The 24,025-nt window shown below is 33.2% G+C and overlaps 1 protein-coding gene across 11 annotated transcripts in view; it reads left to right on the top strand.

Annotated features, from left to right (window-relative positions):
* Positions 1–24,025, top strand: part of LOC105832211 (calcium-binding mitochondrial carrier protein Aralar1) — a 261,123-nt gene that overhangs the window by 168,369 nt on the left and 68,729 nt on the right. For all 11 annotated transcript variants that reach the window (XM_036284219.1, XM_036284216.1, XM_036284211.1 and 8 more), the window contains 2 exons: positions 12,910–13,000; positions 15,405–15,480. In XM_036284219.1, coding sequence (XP_036140112.1) covers positions 12,910–13,000; positions 15,405–15,480 — 167 coding nt within the window. The remainder of the gene's footprint in view (positions 1–12,909; positions 13,001–15,404; positions 15,481–24,025) is intronic.

The raw sequence follows: 24,025 nt of genomic DNA on the forward strand, positions 1-24,025 counted from the left end.
TACTGGTTATCATGTACGCAGTGTGGAAGGAATTTTTCAAGGCAGTTGTGCATTTTTGCTTACAACTTATAATTAAACGAATAAAATTTTGTAATAAAAATTGTTTTGAGTACCTAAAAACATGCACAATAAGTGCATAATAAGATAATATTCATGCATAATAAGATAAAAATCGCAAAAAGATTCATTGCTTAGTTTTATTAGAAAAAAAATCATAAAAAATGCTTAATTTTGACCTCCTAATGTAAACGCCCTCCTTAACCCATTACTTCCCAAGCGGACATTTTATAGTCGATTGGTTTTTGGCTCAGAAAAGTGATGAGATCACATGAAAACTTAAAACAAAATATGCTCTTCTACGTAAAAAGAGTTGCTCTTTCAGATTCCGGGGTCAAAATTTCAAAATTTTTTATTGGAAATTAAATATGGCGACTCAAAGTTGATATAAATTTTTTCATTGACTATTGACTTTTTATAGTAAAAAATTTTGAAAAATTTTGTCCATGACTGTTGTAAACGATTGAAGTGACGAAGTTTGCCTCTTTAAAGTATAAACTATGATTATTAATTGATTTTTTTAAGTAGTTCAAGTAGTTCAAGATGGTGGATGCAATATAGCGTCCAAATACATGGAAATCATATTTTATTACGATATATGTGTGTGAATAGCCATTTCTCACATTTTCGAGGTCGCTGAGTACGAATCTTTAGTCAATTACTCATTTTTCAAAATGGCGGATACAATATACCATAAAAATCATACTTTATTAAAAACTATGCCTCCGAATACTTATTTTATGTATTTGTGAGATCGCTGAGAACAAATTTTGGGTGTTTTTTATTTTCCAAAATAGCGGATACAATATGGCGTCAGAATACACAAAAATTATATTTTACTGTGAACTATGTGCGTGGGTATTAATTGTATATGTTTTTGAGGTCGCTGAATACGAATCTTGAGTTTGATTTATATCTTTCAAAAGGCAGATGTAATATGATACACATAGTTCGCAACCAAATCTAATTTTCGTGCATTCTGACGCCATATTGTATCCGCCATTTTGAAAAATGACTAATTGACCAAAGATTCGTACTCAGCGACCTCGAAAATGTGAGAAATGACTATTCACACACATATATCGCAATAAAATATGATTTCCATGTTTTGGACGCCATACTGCATCCACCATCTTGAACTACTTGAACTAGTTAAAAAAATCAATTAATAATCATAGTTTATAATTTAAAAAGGCAAACTCCGTCACTTCAATCGTTTACAACAGTCATGGACAAAATTTTTCGAAGTTTTCTACTATAAAAAGTCAATAGTCGATGAAAAAATTTATATCAACTTTGAGCCGCCATATTTAATTTCCAATAGAAAATTTTGAAATTTTGAACCCGGAATCTGAAAGAGCAACTCTTTTTACGTAGAAGAGCATATTTTGTTTTAAGTTTTCATGTGATCTCATCACTTTTCTGAGCCGAAAACCAATCGACTATAAAATGTCCGCTTGGGAAGTAATGGGTTAAGGAGTAGTTTTCACCCTTCAAAGTAAACTTTGACCGATAAAAAAAAAATACGTGTGAAATATTTTCATAGTTCTACAAATGTGTAAAGTTTCATTAAAATCGAAGAGTGACACTTCTGTAGGTTTACTTGTAAATTTTATTGATATTGGAAGTAAGTCCCTCCCTTTTCACTTTGCCAATGCGTTCTTTACACCATATGGGTTTGTGACTTTCCACGTGTTGCGAGGTTTACCCCATCTCGATGTTTACAGAGCAAAACAATATCCACGCTTGTACTGTACCAAATGGATTTGCGACTTTAGATTTGAAATTGTGGCTAAAATAGCAATATAAAACTGGTTGGGTTAGAGTTAAGAAAAAAAACGGGAAGGGGGAATGCAGGGGGAGGGGCGGAGCCCCCCCCCCGCGCGTAGCGAGGGTCACTCACTGTCTTCATTATCCTCTTCAATATTTTAGTTTTTTGGAGTAGTTTAGTTTGATTAAGCATTAAAATTATTTAATAAAACTCGACGTGTGTTAGATGTTGTATAAAGTTTTGAACATTTAACGTCGTTTTTCTCAAAAACAATTGTTTTTATGGCAAAAATAAATAGGACATAAAATATGTATTTCGATTAAATCTACAACTTTTGTTTGAAGTATTTTTAGAAATTCCCATTATTTACGGAAATAACTGGAAAAAACCATGATTTTTATGGTTTTTTCATGGTTTTCGCCATGAAAATCAAATTTGCGCCAATATTCACTATCATATTCGTAATTAGCGCCCCAAAATACGTAAGAATACGTAGTTTCAAAAAAATCGGAGGTAAGTCGTTTTCGGAACTTTATCCTAAAATATTTCGTATATATGTATATGAGCATGAATATATTATATAAATATTTGTATAAAATTAAGAATAACAATATAGTTTTTAAAATTTTTATTAATATTAAACTTTGTAAATTAATTAGCAATAAATAAAAGGTATTGTTAATTTTTTCATTTCTCTAAGTTTTTTGATAGTACATATTTTTTATATTAACGAAAAGCATTAAAAATCTTATAATTGTAGGGTTTAGAATTAAAATTTAAAAATGCAACAAAATGTATTTTTTGCAATAACATTTTTAACGCAATTGCTGTATTAAAATTACAAATTGTTGCTTATTGGTAATTTTTCACAAATTTTGTTAAGTTTTATTTTATACATAAATAATGCAGTTTTAAAACAAACAAAATACAGTTTTAAATATACAAAATTTGTGAAAAATTACCAATAAGCAACAATTTGTAATTTTAATACATATATATATATATATATATATATATATATATATGTATGTATATGAGTCATTTCACGGAATCCGCATATGAAATTTGAGATCATAGTCACGATTTCGTTTAAACTGCAGAAAAATATTCGTCAAGGTGAGTTAAAACAACCTAAATTTTTTTAGATTTTTAAACCCACGGGATTAGTGGGGGCGCTGCTGTCATTTCTTTGACATGTCGCGTTCCGACAACGCTTTGAAGTAAATTTTCACCAATTTCTTCTTTTTTGTTTTTTTTTAAATGTATACATTTTTATGTAAAATTTCCTGCTCTTTCCAATAAAAATATTTCCAATTCCCTCAAAATTAAAGAAAGCATTAAAAATGATGATTTTTAAGAAAAATTCTGTTTTTTTATATCTTCCCCAAATTCTAAAATGAATATTTTCATTGGAAAGAGCGGATTTTTTTACATAATATATGTAGTTTATAGCTTTTGCTCTCAATGGTTAGAACCAAAATTAAATAAATAAACAAATTTTTTACTATTTCTAATTATATTGTTGCACTCTTTCACTGCTCTAGCACACACTCGCGCTCGCGCTCGAAAAAGAGAAGACACTGTTTCTCTCAAGAAAGGTTTATTAACCAAACGTTTACAAGAACGAGCTTGAAACACGTCCGAACGCAGAGACGTGCCAAGAACAACAACCACGCGACTTTTAACAACATTCACATGGCAACCAACTTCGTTTGTCACAGCTGACCGAGGCGATCGATATATTGATTTCCACGACAGCCGACTACAGCTGCCGTTCACAATAAGCGTGAGAACACCGCGCTCATAACAATATTTTCGTTCTTATTAATGATTTTTTATTAAGTCGTTGTACAGCCATCAATTCATTTTTATTTTTATAAAGTTCAAAGATGTTGGAATTACTTTTGCATAAGCATATCATACCATATAATTCAGAGGAATTATTGCATAATAACTCTGAGTCCCTTTCACTGTATTGTGTGTAACATACCGTTATTCTAAAAATATTTTTATTTGCTTACAATTCTTGTAAGATAATATTACTTTATTTAAATATAAAATATATTGTTTTCTTCAACTCCTGTTGTCTATGGGTACGTTTTTGGAGTTGGCGTTAGGAGTCAATAGAGCATGCTGCCATTAAATGTGCCGAGTGCTTCACGTAAGAATCGTTAAAGTGTATCGATATAGAGAGCATAACTTTTTATAACTTTTTTGCATCACTTTCGTTTTGAAATGGTATCAAAGTGCTCACAAAGGAAACTAAAAAAATGTTTCCATCCTTTCAATTTGGATTCAAATCGTAAGCAATGCAAACAAAAATATTTTTAGAGTTATGATATGCTACAATCAAAACAGTATCAAAGTTATCACGCAATAATATCTCTGAATGATATGGTAGGATATGCTCATGCAAAAAGAATTTTATCATCTTTGAACTTATAAAAATGAAAATAAATTGACAGCTGTACGACTTAATAAAAAATAATTATTAAAGACAAAAATATAATTAGAAATAGTAAATATAATTTGTTTATTTATTTAATTTTGATTCTAACCATTGAGAGCAAAAGTTATAAACTACACATATTATGTAAAAAAATCCGCTCTTTCCAATGAAAATATTCATTTTAAAAGAAACTTTGGGGAAGATATAAAAAAACAGAATTTGTCTCAAAATAATTATTTTTAATACTTTCTTTAATTTTGAGGGAATTGGAAATATTTTTATTGGAAAGAACAAATTTTACATAAAAATGTACACGTTTGAAAAAAAAACAGAAAAGAAGAAGTTTGTGAAAATTTACTTCTGTTGTGAGCGAAACACTCACAACCAATAAAATTATATTATAAATAAAGAATATAGAGTATTAAAATTATCATAGCTCGCCGAGGAAGGCTCGCTATCACAAGGTGTCAGGTGACATGCCTCGTGCGCTGCCGGCCGGTCATCGCACTGGGCAACGCACCAGCCACCTTAAGGAAATAGCGAAGCCAGCTTAGCAACAATCATGCCACCGGAAATGCATATCTGCATTTTAGCAATTGTTGCTAAGCTCGCAAATATTTCCTGCGCGCCGGATGCGCGCGGGAATGACCATATATGGTCATGCGGAGGGCCCGATGCCCCCACTAATAATCAAATCCGCGACACTATTTAAGCTGCTGCCGAACAGCGGCCCGTGGGATCAGTGATTAGCAATCAAGCCGATACATACGGCTTGCACGAGTAAATTACGCACGAGTTCGGGACTTAGCCGCAAGCAAACCTCGAGCGAGCGAAGAGACGACGCGTTAACTCCGAGTCACGCGCCGTATCTAATCAAGTGTAACCCGACGCGGCACCTTCGCCGATCGCCGCTATTGTACATTACAAGCAGAATAAACCTTTTTATTAAATTCACGTAAAATCAGTGAGTGAGTGATTTGAGGACCCTGGCAACAAAAGCCGCCTCTTTCCGCGAGTTCCTACTCTTTGGCAGCAACGAATCCCTAAAGATCTTTTGTCGCACCGCAAGGTACGGCAAAAATCATTTGTTGTACCGCAAGGCGCAACACTTCAAAGCGTTGTCGGAACACGACATGTCAAAGAAATGACAGTAGCACCCCCACTAATTCCGTGAGTTTAAAAATCTAAAAAAATTCAGGTTGTTTTAACTTATCTTGACGAATATTTTTCTGCAGTTTAAACGAAATCGGTGACTATGACCTCAAATTTCATATGTGGATTCCGTGAAATGACATATATATATATATATATATAGTATATATTGTAACGCTTTCCGCGCCGCGCACTCGCACACGCTTGCACAGCACACGCTCGCGCACTCCCGAGCACTCGCCCGCACACGAAATAAGGCAACTCGTTTTGAGATGACTTCATTTAAGAAAGTGGTTTATTAAAAGCACAAGAAAGCGGTAACTCTCGGCTTGACAGCTCAAAACTGAAAACCAAAACAAAACAAACAAACAACTTCGAAACGAAGTGACATCCGTCAGCTGACAAGGGAAATCGATATATTGATTTTTCTGTCATTCACACTTTCTGTCATTCTGTCATTTACACACGCGAGCTCGTAACACTTCCCCTTCTTTTCAAAATTGTCGTCCCGACAATTGAGGGGCCCTTTCTGAATAAAGCTCAGTTTGTAGTTTCAGGTTTCCTGATTCTTCCTGCTCTTCCTCAACTGATGCCAAGGGTTTAGGAGCTGCATTCAACCCGAACTTTTTTCTACTCTTGAATATCCTGTCACTCTTTCAGGAAGTGAAAGGCTTTCCGAATGGTGACTACCATTCTGCATTTTTTCGCTGAGACCTTCTTGTTGACGAAATTGTACGCGTTTCTCTTCCTCTTGAAGAGTCTTGCGCCCATCTCTCTTGCTCTACGGACAAGGGGGGGGGGATTAAACCACGTAAACCCCTTTAGTCCCAAAGGACTCCCAAGTCCCCGTCTCGGCATTTGCCCTTCGTCTCACGGAAAAACCACGCTCAAAAGCCGTGAGCGAGACGGACTTCAATTTTAAATCTCCAAGAAATCAAATTTGAGTCGCTTCTCGAACGGACGTACAACTTCGTGTCCAAAATTAATTAATTCTGACAACGAAATATTTTTAAAGCAGAATAAAAACATTAACATTAAAACTTTTCCCTTTTGTGAGTGATTGAAAAAAAGTTTCCCTTTTGTAAGTGTGTCAACGTGTGCGGAAGTAAGAACGTGTAAGGGTTTGGGCTCCGACCGCTCTACAAGCCTATTTTCTTTTCAAGAAAGGAGCCGACCTGTCTGCACGAACAACTTTTTTCCTATGCCTCGGCGACCTACGGATACAGAAAACAACATCACTCATTTTCTTAACAATCAGATAGGGTCTTTCCCAATCATTTTGAAGCTTAGGAGCTCTTCCGAGCTTCCTTCGAGGGTTAAATAACCAGACTTTCTGCCCTTCTTGAAAAAGAAGATCTCTAGCTTTCCGATTATGCCAGGCTTTCATCCGAGAAGACCTAATCTTCATAAGATTCTTAGCTCCTGCATGAATTTTCTTTAAACTTTCTTTTAAACTATCTATGTACTCATCAACAGTCCTAAGATCTGTATTCGAAAGATTTCCTATTGATAAATCCAGCGGTTGTCTTAGATCCCAAATAAAGCTCTGCTGGAGTTACTCTGGTAGACTCATGCCTCGAAGACCTATACGCCAAAAGGAACATAGGAATCCAACGATCCCAATCTCTTTGACTTTCCAAAATATATTTGGCAAGGTAATTGATGATCGTACGATGTTGACGCTCAACTTTATCATCGGACTGAGGATGTAAAGCCGTGGTCCTTGTTTTTCTAATTCCAAGAAGAATCATCAACTCCCTAAATAACTTCGACTCAAAATTTCTTCCTTGGTCCGTATGGACCTCCTGAGGAACCCCATGACGAGAATTTACTTCATTAACAAAAACTTCAGCTATCGTTTTAGCTCTCATGTTTCTAAGAGGAAAAGCTTCTACCCATTTTGTAAAACAGTCTACCACAACCAAAAGAAATCTATTACCAGAAGAAGATTTAGGAAGTGGACCCAGAATGTCCATCTGTAATTTTTCAAAAGGTGAACCCACATTGTAAATTTGTAAAGGGGATTTTCCTTTACCTGAAGGACCTTTCTTCGCAAAACTCACAAGTTTTACACCAGTTCTCAACATTTTGTTTGCAAGTAGCCTAATAAAAACGCCTGCAGATTTTTTCCAAAGTCTTATTTACTCCAAAATGACCACTAGAAGCTCCATCATGAGCCTGCTTAAGAATTTCTTTAATTCGTTTACGTGGGACAATTAATTGAAATATCCTCGACCTCAAATTAGGTGCATCCTATCTTTTATATAACACTCCATCTTTACTAAGGCTTCCCAATAAAACCAATAAAGCTGTGCCGAAACATCCTCTGGAACTAACTCCGTACGAGAAGGACGTATTCCCATTTCTTTGCTCTGCAAGATCAAAGAAATACTATTGCGTAAAGAATTCCTCAAGAGTTTCCTCAGTTAAAATAATTCTAGCTACAGTATTTACCGTTTCTTCAGCAAATTTTTTCTCAACCTTCTCACAATAAATACAGCCTTCGGCCTCACACTCTCGTCTTGAGAGGCCATCAGCATTTTTATGAACTATCCCTTTGCGATGCACTACCTCAAAATTATATTCCTGAAGTTTCTCAAGCCAACGAGCTAATTGCCCCTCAAGGTCTTTAAACGACATCAACCGTCTAAGGGAAATATGATCCGACCTAACAAATAATGACGAAAAGATTTTAAAGAGTCCACTATAGCCAAAAGTTCTTGACGGGTGATGCAATAATTCTTCTCGGCTTTACTGAGAACACGGCTGAAATAAGCTATAACTTTTTCCTTACTGTCTCTGGGAAAGGATTGAACCTATACCGATTTTTGACGCGTCGGTGTCCAAAATAAATTCCCCCTCCCCCTTAGGAAAAGAGAGAATAGGTGAAAAAAATAAAACTAGTTTTAATTTCTCAAAAGCAGCTTGACATTTCTCATCCCAAGTAAATTTAACCTGTTTTTCCGTAAGAACAAAGAAAGGTTTTGCTAAAGAAGAAAATCCTTTAACGTATCTCCGATAATAGGAACAAAAACCCAAAAAGCTTCGCAATTGTTTCTTATTATGAGGAACTGACCAATCTCTAACCGCCGAAATCTTCTCAGGATCAGTAGAAACACCTTCCGCTGAAATTACATGGCCCAAATATTTTATCTTTCTATCAAAGAAAACACACTTCTTTGGATTAACTTTAAGATTCGACAATTTCGGCCTCTGAAACACCAAACATAAATTCTTTAACATTTCATTAAAATCTTTTCCAAAAATAATAACGTCATCTAAATAAACTAAACAGATTTTATTTAAAATTCCCTCAAGAACCTTCTCCGTCATTCGCTTAAAAGTTGCAAGAGCGTTACATAACCCAAAAGGCATCACAGTAAATTGCCAAAGACCTCTTCCTATGGAGAACGCTGTCTTCTCCTTATCTTCCTCGCGAATTTTAATTTGCCAATACCCACTTTTAAGATCGAGTGTTGTAAACCAACTATTTCCAGATAATTGATCTTATATATCGTCAATCCTAGGAAGAGAAAAACAATCTTTTACCGTGACGGAATTCAACTTACGATAATCAACGCAGAATCTTATTGACCCATCCTTTTTCCTTACCAGAACCACTGGAGAAACCCAGGGACTATGTGACTCTTCTATTACTCCTTGATTCTTTATTTCTTCTAAAATTTCGTTCACTTCCGTAAATGTTCCGTAATCACGCAATAAACTGAGGGTGCCTCGGTCGGACGCACTTTTATAACGTGAAAAAGGCGGGTCAACGTGCCGATATGCTCGCTATAACCCGTTTTCAGGTCGTGCCCCCGTAGGTCCAAATTTCGAATTAGCGAATTTAATCACTTTAACTCGGGACTGGACCAGGTGCTTACTTCGATCGGGAATGGAGTACAGGTGGTTTATTAATTTAGATAAATAATAAACACCTTATTTAAAACTTGACAACATATTTATATTTAATAATATTAGCCATGAGATAATAGAATTTACAATAAATTTTACAAATAAATTTCAGCAAATATCTGAGCCTATACAATTAAACGCTAAGGTCGGTTTTGTCTTAAGGTTATGTGGTCTGAATGTATCAAATTTGTTTTAGTAATATTAGTTATAGGATTATAGCAAAATTTTGGTAAAATATCTGGTTCTATACAATTAAACGCTAGAGATTACGCGGTCTGGATATTTATGCACGATATTAATTTAGGGTAAGGTAACAATAATTATTTGATAGAGCTAATGTAATTCAGACAACATGACTATAAAATTTGATATGTTATGTTATTTCTTCTATAATGACGGCGGAAGGGGGGAAGAAATTACAAAAAAAGTCGGTGGGGACGGCAAAAGGGTTGTAGTAATGAGAAGTAAAGACAAGGATTGGATCTGTGGAAGTGAGTGTAGGTAGGATATCTAGTAAAACTTCCGTCACGATCTATCGCGTCCGGGTTAATAATGAAATCGCGGTAGGATTGAAATAGAGGTTCTGTTTTCATTGGAAACTGTTCTAATATTTCAATTAATGATGTTTGAATGCCATCATAATGGTAATAACGCGGCCGGGGTGGAACTGGATCAAATTCATTTATGATTTCTATTGAATGTGCAGAAAAAGGTGGGGATAGAATGTCTTCAAGTTCAGGGGCACTTATGGGGGAGTAACTTGAAGAAGGAGGATGTGAAGTAGTTAGAGGGAAAGGTCGAAGAACACCAAATTCCTCGAAAGTGGTAGGAGGAGAGGAGGGTCGAGGAAACTAGGTTCTTCGATGACGGTGATTGATGGCGAATGCAGGTATTCTTGAAAAACGCGATTTAATTGTTCCCGAGCCCGCCGATTTTGATTCTGACGCCAATGTCGGGCTGCCCAGTGTTTCCGTTTTGGACGGATCAGTTGGTTATTCACTATGAAGTGAGTTAAATGATACGTGAGACAAAAGACAAGGGTGTAAAGCGATTTTGAGTAAAATAGTTGACCTACTACTTGCTGTTTTCTTAAGAGTTGCGGCAAGCCGGTCAGGTGGTCTAGGTTTGAAAGAAAAAATCCAGTGATTAGCCTCGGCGTTGGGTGAAACAGTCAGATTCGGCCTTGAGTAAACCCTTGAGGCTCACTTCATCAACAGTCACCACAGTCACTTCGCCGAATTAATGTTATCCCCAAAAATCGGAGACTTGTCGGAATCCGAATAAATAGTCTCGCGCACTTAGGCGGAAAGGATTGAACACTCCGAAACAAATGGCGCGATTTGATTTGCGAACTCGCGATGAAATTTATCCGGACTCGTACTCGATCAGGAATAAAGTTGTTGTTGCGATCTTTCGGATCGCAGTTTTTATATCAGATTTCCAAAAGGGAGGATCGTGATGTAGTGGGACGAGCGATTTTTCTCGCTCTGGGATTGGTAAGTCCTTCCAACGCTATTAAATTCTGAGCTCGTCTATTGAACTTAGCGAAATTATTATTTTATTTGGATGACTAGCTATTGATTCATCCTTTCTTGTCTCCGCCCGAATTACTTTAGGTATGAATATAAGAGAGGGGAGTTCAAATCTTAAAAATTCTCATCTAAGAATGAAGAAAAAAGGGAATTTTATGTTTCTTACGCATTTATTTGCAGAGGATCGCGCCCTCGGTTATTATTTGGGCACGAGGCAATATTTTTAATATTTTCGGATATCTTGTTCGGTCGAGTTTAGTCTTTGATATTTTCTCCTTTCTTCTTCTTCGGCTTTGAATCCGAATTATTTGTAAACATCGTATTTGAAGGGACTTTATACAGGCTATTTGAAGGGGTCTTGGGCATTCCTTGAGCACGGAAAAATCGTGGTTTATATTGCAGTTAATAAAAAGGTGTTTGTTTCGTATTTATACTCAACATTATCCCAGACCTTAAGAAAAATCCAATCTGACGGTTTTCCTTTGATAATACTTTAAGAAAGAAAATTTGGAGGCCTTAGTTTGCTAGTTGCATTTTTCAGTTTATGAGTTCCTTCTTTAATGTAGGATCCCAATCCGTCGCTATATCTCACGAACATGATCGTGACAATAGAGCGTTTTCCAAAATAATTTTATAGTTTTTGATGACCATCAGGATAAGATTTCTTTTATTTACTTATTTTCTAGGGGTCGGCGGATAAATAGGAATCGTGACACTATTTTTATAAAAATATTCATTTTTTTAAATTTTATAGTGAAAAGACTCCTTAAGGCAAATATAAAATATTTAAAGATAGTGAATTATACTTACAAGGAAACACCAGAATGTGATAATAATCGATTTGGATGAAATTCATTCTATCGACATATTATGTCAAATATTACTGGGTAAAAGAATAATCGACAATATTTAACCGTTCGCAAGAAAATCGCGAGTAAAAATTACCATGTCAACCCAAAGAAGAGAACTTTTCAGCAAGAAGCACGTAGCACAGCGGCAGCGTGCTAAACTTTGATACTAATTTTGACATTGTTCAAGTCTCAATGAGAGAACTTTTTTCTTCAGTAAAAAATTTTTTTAATAATATACAATTTTTTAACATAAAATTAATATAATACGATTTAATTATTTATTTTATTAAAATACATTTTTTTCTTTGCCTGGTAATTCGTTATATATTCTATAAAATGACTGGAAATTAATAAATGTAATTTTATTTTTTAACAGTAATGACAGCAATAAAATATATACAACACAAATAAATTTGAAACGTTTTATACGATGCTCGCGATGTCGTGCAAATTACTGTTTTGTTTATTTTTATGATAAATATTATCCTGCAACTTGTACTCTTGACATAATATTAATTTTCAGTCATTCTATAGAATATGTAACGAATTTATCAGACAAAGAAAGAAATGTACTTTTATGAAATAAATAATTAGAACGTATTATATTAATTATATGTTAAAAAATTGTATGTCATTAAAAAAAACTTTTTTTACTCAAGAACAAAAAGTTGCTCATCGAGATTTGAACCCGCAATGTCAAAATCATGAGTCTAGCACGCTGCCGCTGTGCTACGCGCTTCTGACTGAAAAATTCTCTTCTTTGAATTGATATGGCGCTTGTAATTTTTGCTCGCGATTTTCTCGCGAACGATTGAGTATTGCCGATTATCCTTTTTTACCCAGTAATACTTGACATAATAATATATCGATAAAATAAGTTTCATCCAAATCGATTATCACACTCTGGTGTTTCCTTGTTAGACAGACAATGTTATTGCCTTGTCTTCTTTTGTACAACTTATATTTTTCTTTTCGTCATATTATATGATTGTATAATTGGGAGCGTCCCAGATGCGCACAGTAACAAACGGACACCACCAATCAGATTGCTGGGTTGGTTAGGGTTAGGATGAATTTATATAATTTGATTGGTGGTGTCCGTTTGTTGCTGTGCGCATCTGGGACTCACTTATATAATTTTGTTATATGTACATATTGAACTTGCATCGTTTCTTATTTCAGGAAAATAGTATACAATGATCTTGTGGCCATTACACCTGAGCAATATTTTAAACAGATTACAAAACGTGTTGCCGAAATTAAAGCGGTATCGGTATGTATAATGGAAGAATTTTAAAACTTATGATTAGTCAATATCTTCGAAAACAATGTTCAAAATCTATTTTAGTCAATTTATAACTCAGAATTAATAAATTTTTGAAATTTATTTATAATTTTATGTACAATATGTAATATATTTGAAAAAAATAATTTATATACATTTATTTATTAAGATACACATACAGGGTGAATTTTAATGGATGTCCCGGCCTTTTACCTTCAGAGATTTACCGTCGATAACTTACCGACTGTATCTTTAAAGGCTGCATCTTGGTGACAACTCCTTGAGTCAACGACAAGTTAAAAAGTATTTAAATATTTTATATTAAAGAAAACTAATAGTACCCACTCACTGTCACTTATGGGTCGTCCGAATCTTTAGAGATGCAGTAGTTAAGTTATCGTCGGTAAGTCTCTGATGATAAAAGGCCGGGACATCCATAAAAATTCACCCTTTATATGTATATAAAAATATATATAAAATGACATATAATTATAAATAAAACTTTACTTGAAATTTAAAACGCACGAACTAAAAGACGTATACAAAACACTTAACCCATTAAGTCTTAAGCGGACAGTTTTCCGTGGTATTTTATACTAAGAATCTAATTTTCAAAAAATTTCTAACCAACTTTTTTATATGTAAAATCTCAAAGGATCCCGCACAAAATGGAAAAGGGGGTACAGTCAAATTGGCTGAAACTGATGTACGTTGTAGTTCATGACATTCTGATCAAGTCAAGCGCTCATAAGCACTAAGTCTGAAAATGGTCAATTATCGAGTTTTCGAGTTATGAAGGGGGTCAAAGGTTGGAAATATTGATTTCTGCTAATCAACCGATTAAGAGTACGAAGCACAGCATGATGTTATTTAACGTTGTTATTTGAGTATATTACACACACACACACACACACACACACACACACACACACACACACACACACACACACACACACACACACACACACACACACACACACACACACACACACACACACACACAAACGGTGCATGCGAGCACGCACCCACGTATTACCGTCGGTATTAGTATTAACCAAATAAACGACCTTTTTAGGGCCAAAATAATGTGCAAATTCGATCGCGCAACATCCCCATGGTGCACGTTGGGTAACACTAATGCCGACGGTAATACGTGCGTGCGTGAGGGCGTGCGTGTAAAACATACTTGGATAACAACATTAAATAACATCACGCTTTTCTTTGTACTCTGCTAATCGCTTGATTAGCAGAAATCGATATTTCTAACCTTTGACCCTTCATATCTCGAAAAAACTGGCTATTTTCAGATCTAGCGCCTATGAGGACTTTTAATTAGATGTCATGAACTACAATATACATCAGTTTTAGCCAATTTGACTGTACCCCCATTTCCATTTGTTTTGTGCGGGGTCATTTCCTGAACTTTAAATATCTGTCGTCAGAATTTCTCAAAAATTCAATCTGCACAATTTATGTTAATTTATTTGCAAAAACACTTAGAAAACGGATGGAAAAATCTTTAAGTAAAAATCTTGCGTCCATGGACCATGAATTTTCAAATGTACTCCTAGTAGCAAAATACATTTGTAGTATATTGGCTAATATTAGCTAATATTGGCTAAATATTAATTATATTGGGAATGCATTGGCCAATGTTTTTCCAATGTAACGCCAATATTGGTCATAAAATATTGACTCCAAATTGGAACGCAATTAATTTCCAATATAAAAATCGATTGATTTGCTCAATACTGAACCAATATTGCTGCTTAGATAATTAGTTAAATAAGATAGAGCATCGACAATAGAATATTGAAAATATTGTTTTTACGTTAACTAACGTTTATTGCGCCAATGTTTTATGCTACTAGGGTAAGTGTAAGTATATTTTAATTCAACATGGCGACATCCAATATGGCGGTTAAAAGAGAAAAAATATGTGAAATCTTCGATTTCTCCGTATGTAAATATTTTTTTCAATTGCTTTATCATCTAAATTGGTTTTTAGAGATTTGGATCACTGATTGGGATTCTGTTATCAGACAAATTTAAGATGGCGGATCTAATATGGCGGTCGAAAGTGTTTGAAGTCAATCAAATTTACTGAAAATCACTATATGAGGGTTTTTTAGGTCGCTGATTGAATAAATTAACATAAATTGTTCAGATCGCATTTTTGAAAAATTCTAACGACGAATATCGAAAGTTCAGAAAATTTTACATAAGAAAAAGTCGGGTCGAAATTTTTTGATAAATAGGTTCATAGTAAAATGTCACTGAAAAAAGTCACGGAAAACTGTTCGCTTGGGACTTAATGGGTTAAGAAAATATTAAACATGCTTAATTTATTTTAATTATGAACATATATAATTTATGTAAAAATATTTTATAGAGTCCAGATGAACGTGGTATTATTGTACAAATACTCGAAAGTGGATATCGATTTGTGCTTGGTTCCATTGGTGGAGGTTTGTCTATAAACATATTTTTTGCTTATAATGTATAATTATAGAGTTTACTCTATATAATTCCGAATTTTCGCGGTTAGACTTTGAGATTTTACAAAAAATTTAATTCTGAACAAAAATATGTTTTTTTTTATTTAAGTAATCAATAAATAAGATAAATATTAAAAATTAATTAAGAGCATAATAGCATATATAAGAATTTTTTTTTAAAACCATTGATAGTTAAAGAATACACTTTTTGTATTTGAAATTGGTTATCCCAAAACTTGTAAAATATATTACAATCATTTTGATTTCATTTGAAAGCTAATTAATAATTCTTTAAACTTTTTGTTGGAAAAATAAATACGTCTGAAATTACTGGTTAGAGAGCGCATACATTTAATCACAGTAAGTGTTACAATATGTGAGACACATATGTGAGACTGAATGGAAGCACCCAACTTTATGTATATTGATAAAAAGAAGGGATAATAACTAGTAGTCTAAATTCCAATTAATATGTTGCCAGCGTGCGAAGAAATACTTAAAATTATTTTTTTAATTTGACGAAACTGGCAATATCCTTTATTTCTGGCAAGGTACAACGTTTCGACCGAACGCTTTCCGCTCTTCTCAAGTACGCTGTGAATTTTTACAAATTGTTACAAAATGATTGAAAATATTCAATGTGGTATCGTTATAAATTATAAATATATGAATTTACATACGTGATTTTAATACACTGTGACTATGAACCGTTATGGAGTTGTTTTGAATCCATGTTCGAAAGCACGTCTACACTTAGCACAATCTGACAACAGAGTGAGAGGCAGTTCGGAGAAACGAGAGTTAAAATATTGAAAATAAAATTGTAAGACTCTTTACAGGTCAGTTTTTAAAAACTATGATACTCGGTTGCTACAAGTGAAATCATTAGTTATGCATTATGCTGTTGAAAATATAAGAGTCCTTTGTTGGCTAAATGCAATTTTAAATAATATCTGTCGTTTTGTTGTATATTGTATTCAATTCGTTGGTATCTGTTTGTAAATTGATATTATTTCTAAATTTCTTTATAAAGACCATTTTCGCGATTTCCTTCTTTCTTTTGTGTTTTTCTTTGTGCAAAATGTTAGGTCTAGAGTCTAACCAACTAAATTTAAAAGAGAGTTTATAACTAGGGTGCATTGTATGATTGGTTGCTACTCTCTAATGAATGAGCGTCTTGAACACGCGTATTTTAACAGTTTCGTTTTGTATTATTGGATATTATTGGTTCAGAATTAATTTTTTTGTATAAAATCTCAAAATCTGACTACGGTAGGGGGGAATTCAAAGCCACTCTATAAATATTGTGTATACATATATATACAGAGTTACATTTTAAAAGAGCCATCTAATTATTTCAAAAACTAAATCCCGTAGATAAAAAATGTTTTAAACATTATTTGCATGGTTTGAAGAGAGACACGTAATGGTAATATAGATTTAACGTTGGGTTTATTAAGAAAATTATAGATATTTTTATAGGTGCCATTTGAGGTGAATATTTATTTAATATTAAGGAAATGCTCAAGTGCCCGTCAAACTTGATCAGGATCGATAATGTACCCACATAGAAACGAAACCTCTAATGGACGTTTAATGGACGTCAATCATATAAGTTTGGAACTTTCAGTGGACGTCCATTGGACAACCAATACAGAGCCATTGGAAATCAGTTCCGCATTGCGTACGTCCATTGGACCTTCATTGGACGTCGTCAAGGATGTTTATTGGACGTTGTGTGGATCGTTGGTGGGCTTCATGGAGCCTCGATGGACGTCTGGCGGATATTTTGTGGATCATTACATATAAAAAAATGTACTCTTAACAAAATGCAAAAGTACCTTTATTCAAGAATATTTTATACGTAAAATAGCGTTGAGTATAAATATTCCTTTATTAAATATATTACAATATTTTTTATAAATATTTTTTTAAACATATTATTTTTTTTAAAGAAAAGTTTTTATTTTGTATTTCTCATTTTTATTAATTTTTTTCTACGTCAAGCTGACGTAGTTCATCAGTCGATGGTAAAATCTTACTTCCTTCTGCGCTTTTGACGAGTCCTTTTTATTTACCTAGAAAGTGCATTTTATTCACAAGAAACACACGCCACGTAGTGGTGGGTAGTGAAGGTTTCACTGAGCCTCGGTGGATGATTGACGGACGTTTTGTGAGTCATTAGTAGAGGAGCCTCGATTTTACAAAACGTCCGTCATTCGTCTATCGAGGATCCGTGAAGCCTCTACTAATGATCCACAAAACGTCAGTCATCTATTGAGACCCCGTGAAGTCTCTACTAATGATCTACGAAACGTCAGTCGTCGATCGAGGTTCTGTGAAGCCTCTATCAATGATCCAGGAAACGTTCATCAGTTGTTCATCGAGACTCCGTCAAGCCTCTATTAATTATCCGTGTAACATATAATGGATATCTTTTAAGATGTTTGACAGAGATCTATTATAGAGGTAAAATGGATCATTTATCTGACTGCCACTATGGAAGTAAATATCCCATATGAAAGTTTAATGGATCTCTAATGGATGTCTATCTGATTTCCACCATGGAAGTAAACATCCAATGAAGCCATGGAAGTTTACTGGATCTCTAATTGATGTGAGTCCATCTGACTTCCACCATGGACATAGACGTCCTATGGATCTATAGAAGTTTAGTGGACGTCCACTGGACATCCACTGAATGTCAATTTCTATGTGGGTAGAGTCATCTGTGCATATTATTAAGAAGATTACGTATTTATTTCTTTTATAGATTCAGAAATTATTTTCTAAAATTAAACTACGTGCATTAATATCACCATACGAACTGGATTTTATACGAGGATAAGCAAAATGTCTTTCAGACTGCTCTTCTTCTAATCTATATCTGGATTTGCGGTTACAAAAAGTTATTAAAACTAATCTTTTTTTTCTAGACTTTTAATCTTACAAGGGGACCTTACGGGTCATGGGTCATCGATTTTTTTTATACTTATAGGATTTGAAGATCAGTACCCGGACTTCAATTTCCTAAAGCAGTACGATGCGCTTCTCAAAAATACTCGAGAAAATCGATTTTGAAGATTTCCGATATCTTTAAGTACAGAAAATTTTGACGTATTGTTAGAGCAGTTCGTAGCCGAGCGCACAGAGCTTTAGTTTCGTAAGCCCGGAGTAGCTGGTTCGATTCTCGCTAGTCCCAATTTTTTTTTAATAAGTCAATGCAGTTTTTTTTAAATTGTATATCTTAACATTTATCAAATTGAAATGCTAATTAATTATTAAATATTTATTTGTTATTTTTTAAATAAAAATTAACATCCCTTTATTTTTATTTAACGGTAAAGTACGAATAACACAGCATCTGCTCTCTCGGAACCCTTACTTCTCCCATTTTTTGCAAGGCTGTTCTTTGTTCACGACTAGATGCGAAAGAATGGGGATCGACCAGAATCGACTTACAATAAACTCGACTTGTAAACTCCGACTAACGTGTTAAAGATACAGCGTAAAATGTAAGCGATAAAATAACTAAATATTATTTGTACATATTATTTTTGCATTTAACAATAAGACGTTTTCCATTTTTGTACCAAATTTTAATTTATTATAAATATTCGCATTTTCAAGCAAGTGGCAATTAAAAATACAAAGTTGTTAATTTTTATTTAAAAAATAACGAATAAATATTTAATAATTAATTAGCATTTCAATTTGATAAATGTTAAGATATAGGATTTAAAAAAAACTCCATTGACTTATTAAAAAAAAATTGGGGGCAGAGCAAGAATCGAACCAGCGACTTCGCGCTTATTAAACTAGAGCTCTGTGCGCTCGGCTACGAGTGGCTCTGACGATAGGTCAAAATTTTCTGTACTTAAAGATATCGGAAATCTTCAAAATCGATTTTCTCGAGTATTTTTGAGAAGCGCATCGTACTGCTTTAGGAAATTGATGTCCGGGTACTGATCTTTAAATCTTATAAGTATGAAAAAAATCGATGACCCATGACCCGTAAGGTCCCCTTGTTAGTTTTAATTGCACGATATTATTCATATATGTTCTCCGTAGAAAAATACGATTCCATTTTGTACATATATATCGTAGATTTTGTATACTAAGCAAATATTAGCATCAAGTGACAGCTCTACGTACCAAAAATAAAGAATTTTTGGTTTTGATATTAAGTCGATCGTATTTCCCTAGATTTTGCGTACTTTAATTCTGTAAAAGAGTTTTGTGATTCTACATATAAAGCCAATTAACTCTTTGCCTACACACTATATTTTTCTCCCAATTCCTGCACACATGGATTACGCTAACCCACAAATTTGGTTGACTAATATTTACAAACGTATTTAATCAATTTTAACTTCTTTTTTTTTAATATAAGTAAAAAATCTCAGAATTATGATGGTCTTGATTAAAAAGTTGAAGATATTAAAAGAAAAAGTATTTTTTTAAAAGAATGAGAAAGAAAAAAATAAGTTTTGTAAAAATTTGTCTTTTTTAAAACGCCCGTTTGTTAGAAAAAAAAAAAAATTTTAAATGGTGATCAATGAAAGGGTGAAAAGTTGTATTTTAAGATCTATGGTCAGTTTTTCAATTTTGTTCAAATAATTTTTTTTGCGGTGCAAATTTGATGAAATTTGATGTAAATTTGATGAAAAAATGAATGTAGTCCAAACACATGTAATACTAAATAAAAATAGTAATATTTATTAAAAAAACATTTATTATGAAATTGTTTAATACAAAAAATATTTATTACTTAAAAAAAATTTATTAGAAAATACTTGTGTAATCAATTAAACCTCACGTCTAACACAATCGTGATAATACAAAATTAACTACAAAATTTAGCATGGGTGAAAAAGTTATCGTGTTTTTTATTGCAAAATTTAATTGTTTAAACAATAATTGTTTAGCGTTGCGCCGACGTTTCGCAAACGTTGCAGTTTGCATCATCAGAGCTACCCAGATAGCACATAAATATATATTACATACACAATGTATATACATCTATGGATATTGAATGTCCATTGGATATCCATGAAAATTTAAGTTAATATCCAATGTATATTTAATGTATCTTTGAATTGACTCCAGCAGAGATCTATTTCACATCCATAGAATATACATCCATACATCCTATGTATATCATATGTATATTTTCAATGGACGTTAATGTATTAACGTGCTTTAAATAATATTCGCAGCAAACACAGTAATATTAAATATACATCTTATGTACATAATATTAAAAGTATCACAAGATAACGTTATGTAGCAAGTAACATACATATACGTATAAAGCTTTCAGTATGAGTTTAATTATATTGCTATGGTTATATGCTTCGAATACTGCTGATACTAAAAAATCTATAAGTTAAACAAAAATAAATAAACATAAATTAATAATAAATAAACATTACTTATTACGTATTTAAAATGTACATGTAATCAGTATCGATAGATTTGAGGATTCGACACTGAGCCGCAGGTATGAAGGGGAAGAAAAATAAAAGGTAAGAATTATATATAAGCGCTCACTGAGTCTGCAACATCGTTTTTGCTTTTAGATCTTCTTTCCCTCTACAGCCGCGGCTCGGTATCGAATTATTAAATCTGGCAACATTGCATATAACGAATTCGAAGTCTACACATCTTTCCTGCATAGAACGTCGGATTGAAAAAAATTTTAAAAATATTGACATTTTGTCAAAAAGTAGAATTCAGAAGATATTAAAAAGATATTAGAATGCTTCTTATTGCGATTGAATGCGTAGAATTCAGAAGATATTCAATTGAATATCTTCTGAATATCTTTTGAATTCTTCGCATTCAATCGCAACAAGAAGCATTCCAATAAATCCGAACTTTCGCATTAAAAAAGATTCACTTCTTCTGCGAATTGTTATCGGATTCAGAGGCATACAAGATTTCATGGTTCTATTCTCAATATCGCACTGATACGTATTGGCCACGATCCAATCTGAGATTTTTGCAAAGCAGAATTCACGATAAAATCTTAGAATACGAAACACTATTTTTGAATAAGATATTTTATGCAGGGTTATATATATTTGAAACATATATATTACATCGCTATATTAGCACATTTACATATCATAAATATAATATTTAAAGCATACTGTTACATATCTTAAATAGATCAAAGATGTAATTTTGTTGCTGACGTATTCTGTAGTACATGTAACGTACATGTATGTTACACGCTACGCATTATCTCGTGATACTTAATATTATGTATATGAGATATATGTTACATTACTGTGTTTAGTGGGATAATGCGCATGTACACGGAGAGAATTTTCTCTTAAAAATTACCCTGAAAATCGTGGTAATTGTGAGACAACGTAAACCTTGGAAAATTTTACCATACTTTTAATAAAATTTACAAAAATTTAGTAAAGTTTAGTAAAATTTTAAGAAAATTTGGCTAAGTTTTAGTAAATTTTGTTAGAAGTATAGTAAAATTTACTAAAACTTAGCCAAATTTTCTTAAAATTTTACTAAACTTTACTAAATTTTTGTAAATTTTATTAAAAGTATGGTAAAATTTTCCAAGGTTTACGTTGTCTCACAATTACCACGATTTTCAAGGTAATTTTTAAGAGAAAATTCTCTCCGTGTAAGGATTTTATATAAAAAACGAAAAAAAAATTTAATTCGTAAATTATATTAAATTTTTTTTTTCGTTTTTTGTATAAAATTCTTACGTGCGCATTATGTTCGCAATTATTGTTTTAGTAAGAAAATCTTTTTGCTGATTACACAGAATTAAAAATCCTTCTCCATTAATTAAAATATAGACAAATGGAGTGCGCTGTATACAAGTTTATATAAAAAACAAACAAAAATTAAAATATTACAGTTTTGTGATTGACTCCTGCGGTCAACTCGTGAAAACATTTGCTGCGTATAAAAGTTTTAGACTTTGTACATACAAAACAAGCGTGCCTCGCACATTACATTACAAGAAAGAACAATTTTGTACTTTTAGAAATGAGCCTAGACGCTTCAGTATAAATTATACTGTAATGATTTCTTTCAATAAAAATTTTGTATGATGTGTGAGTGCGGATTCGGAAGACGTTGATAAGTAGAGTAAATAAAAAAAAATTTTAGTCTCGATGTAAAATCCAATTCACACATTAATATTAATATGTGTACTCTAATTCTAGAAAAGAATTTCCAAATCTATAAAAGAAATACATACAAAATCTCATTAATGATGTGCACGAATCTACATTATCGATCCCGATCAAGTTTGAGAGGCACCCCCTTAAGAGGATACTAAACTGCTCAAACTTAATGTAGAATCATTCGTGCACATCATTAACTAAATTTTGTGTATATTTCTTTTACAAATTTGAAAATTCTTTTTCAGAATTAAAGTTTATATATTAATATCAGCTTATGAATTGAATTTCATACCGAGAATAAAAAAATTTTTTTTAGATTGCTCTTTTCAGATACGAAATTTTCGCAGTGCTGCAAATTTTTTATTAAGACGCCTACGCTCAATCAGAAAGCGTGATATTGTTCCTTAATGTTTACTCGAGTGCGGATTTGGCTTGATGTTACGTCTGCATATTGTTATCATCTACACTTTAATTGTGGAAAAGGATTTTTAATTCTGTAAATGCAATTCAAAGTTGGAGCACTGCAAAAGTTATCGGTAAAAAGACGACTTTAGGATCTCCTTAATGAGTTAAGTTGTAATGCTGCGATGAAGCGTCGGTAAAGCATCATGTCGTGTAAGTGCTCTCCTGTATAGTTGGTTTATATTGTTGCGCTCATACACTCTCTCTCACTCGCGACGCAGTTACGCAAAAGAAATAGCCGGCTGTTTCGTTTAAACTTGAAATTTTATTCTCTCGTAGAGATACACTATAACCGTACACGTCCGCTCGGCTCGAAATCTCAAGCTCAACTCTCCCTTGACAATGCGTCAACATCCGTAGTCAAGGGACAACGTTCATGTTCCACGGAGAAATCCCGATACATCGAACTATCTCCCGACTCAGGCGCAACAATATTTTTATGTATAAATTGTAATACATATAAGTATTGTATGCGTAAATGATACTTAATGAACACAAAAAAAACTATTACTTCCACTTCAAATTTGGAACTTTTTTACTTTTTGTTACATTACCTACACACTGGGTAACTCTACCCACACATACATTTTCGATGCTCCTACTTTTGATGTTTTCGGAACACTGACAACGCCTAAAGAGGAGTAAGTAGAGCACAATTCTAACTTTTTTCTTCCTCCAATCCCAGGGCCTCCTTGCTAAATACTTTTAAGTAGCGAGCATTTCAAAATCAGCCTTGATTACCGTAATCTAGTGTATAGGCAGAGGGTTAAAAGATTAGTTAAAATAAAAAACGTCGGTAAAATATACAACTTTAGGGTCCCTTTAAAATTAAGATAAAAGCACAGTAAAATAACAATAACTTATTTAAAAAATTATTAATCTTT

This window comes from Monomorium pharaonis, chromosome 3, assembly GCF_013373865.1.
Source record: "Monomorium pharaonis isolate MP-MQ-018 chromosome 3, ASM1337386v2, whole genome shotgun sequence".
NCBI classification, from domain to species: Eukaryota; Metazoa; Arthropoda; class Insecta; order Hymenoptera; family Formicidae; genus Monomorium; species Monomorium pharaonis.